This window comes from Cariama cristata, unplaced genomic scaffold (assembly GCF_000690535.1).
Source record: "Cariama cristata isolate BGI_N322 unplaced genomic scaffold, ASM69053v1 scaffold23749, whole genome shotgun sequence".
In the NCBI taxonomy this organism is placed as follows: Eukaryota; Metazoa; Chordata; class Aves; order Cariamiformes; family Cariamidae; genus Cariama; species Cariama cristata.
The window spans coordinates 1-1,955 of record NW_009636622.1 but is presented as its reverse complement, the minus strand read 5'-3'; the positions used below and the strand labels follow the sequence as shown (position 1 = coordinate 1,955).

The 1,955-nt window shown below is 61.5% G+C and overlaps 1 protein-coding gene across 1 annotated transcript in view; it reads right to left on the bottom strand.

Moving 5' to 3' along the window:
- ATP5D (ATP synthase, H+ transporting, mitochondrial F1 complex, delta subunit) overlaps positions 1–1,637 on the bottom strand; it is a gene marked incomplete at its 5' end in the record, with an annotated part of 2,407 nt that extends 770 nt beyond the window's left edge. Inside the window, 3 exons of the mRNA XM_009707988.1 lie at positions 243–370; positions 888–976; positions 1,448–1,637. Coding sequence (XP_009706290.1) covers positions 248–370; positions 888–976; positions 1,448–1,637 — 402 coding nt within the window. The remainder of the gene's footprint in view (positions 1–242; positions 371–887; positions 977–1,447) is intronic.
- Positions 1,638–1,955: the final 318 nt, after the last annotated feature.

The window sequence follows — 1,955 nt, the reverse complement described above, 5'->3', positions numbered from 1 at the left end:
CCATCTAGTGGCTCCGGGTCTGCTCCGGGGAGGGACCCCCCATGAGCCCCTCAGAGCTGACCCCCGACCCCAGAGAGGGACAGCTCTTGTGTCACCACCCCCCGAAACCCAGGCACAAACCCTTGCCCACCCCCGCGCATGCCTGGCTGCTGCGAGAGGAAGCTCCCTACGGGCAGCACAGGGCAGGGACTCGTCTCCAGAGCAGGGCTGGAAATCTCTGCCGGGGTGTAGGTGACACTTACCTTAATTACTCCAGAGCTTTTACAAGTGCTTCGTTAGCTTCTACTTTAATCTGAGCTTCTGCTTTAGCTGCTTCATCAGATGCTGCAGCCACCTCTGAAACAGCCTTCTCCAGGTTTGATTTTGCAGTCTGAACACGACAGCAAAGGGAACGTGTCATCGAGAGACCACCGCAGGAAAGGTGACCTGTCCTACAGCCCTTGAGTCACCCCACTCCCTCCCCTCCCGTCACTGCAGTCGTTAGCCCCGTAGACCCGTTTACACAGACACCTTATCAACAGGCCCTGCTGGGGAAAAGCTGTTCCTGAGATTAAGAGGGGTGGGGAGGGGCAAGATCAGCATCTGCCCGCGCGCGCGGCCTGGAGAGGGGTTAAGGACTCCATGGCTTCCTCTCCCTGCAGCCTGTGGGGCGCTCCCTCAGGAGGAGCTCCAAGCCTTTGATCCTGATCAGTGGGACACGGGGAAGCTCAAGGTGAGGGCGCAGCCCTTGGTCTGGGCACGCTTTCTGCAGCCGGAGGAAACTCCTGAGACACCAGCCCCACACGAGAAAAGCAGGGAGCAAATCCCCCTCCACGAGGGAGCCCGGCTGCCAAGGTCTGCCCGAGGGAGGCAGAGCGCAGACCGGCCCACGGGGACCGGGTACTCACAGCCAGATCCAGCATGTCCATCGTCACCGCCTCCTCCGCCAGCACCTGCACGGTGGAGTCCGCGTGGACCGTGACAGAGCCGCTGCTCACTGCAAAGGCACAACGGCGGGGGCCGAGTCAGGCAGCGCAGGCAGGGCTGCCAGATGGGCCTCGTCTGGGGGTCCACACACAGGACAGCACTGGCAAGCTCATCCCCAGAACCTCCACGATCCCTTTGCCGAAATAAAACCTCGACGCGTTCCTGTAACGTTTCCCAAGTCCCGCAGGGACTCATTTCCTACCAAAAGGGAAGCTGGAGCAGGGCATGCTCCCAGAAAGTCTGAGCAGAACCAAGAAAATCTGACCCCAGACTATGGCCTCCTACTGAGCCCCATCTTCCAGGGCAGATCCCCGGCCCCGCAGGGCAGCCTCCAACAGCCCCGGGGAGGCTGGGAAAGCAGAAATCCCTGGAAGTGCACCAGGGCACACCTCGATCAGCAGAGTCTCCCTTGCGAAAGCCCTGAGAACATTCCCCCCCACGCACGTTTTCCTTCCTCCCCAGCTCTGCCTGCTTTACTTACCAAAGTACTTGGTGGCCGTGCCATCCTCAGCGTAGACCGTCACAACTCCTGGTTTGAGGACCTGCAAGGTGGGGACGTGAGAGGCCAGGATACCGAAGGAGCCAGTCAGCGTGGGCACGTCCACCTGCTTCACGTTGGCGCCATTGTAAAACACCTGGTTGGGGAGGACAGAGCAGACGGGAACAGTCCATCACCAGGAACGGAGGGAAAGGAGGGAGGTGGCTCCCCCGACGCTGGAGAGCTGAGGATGCGGTGGGCAGCCTGCTCTCACCCCGAGGGAGCAGCCCTGCGCCCAGCAGCTGGCAGGCCGTGGGGTTTAACACAGAGCAAGGTGTGACTAGGACAGCCTGAAGCTTCACAGGGTGGGAGCGGGGCCGGGCTCTGGAGGAGGGGTCCTGGCAAACGGAGTGGGAAAACGCTCCGAGCCTCCGGAGAGGCATGGTGGTGGTGGTGGCAGGGAGGCGGCACGTGGAGACATGAAGTCGGGAGTGGGCGAGAAGTGAAGGGT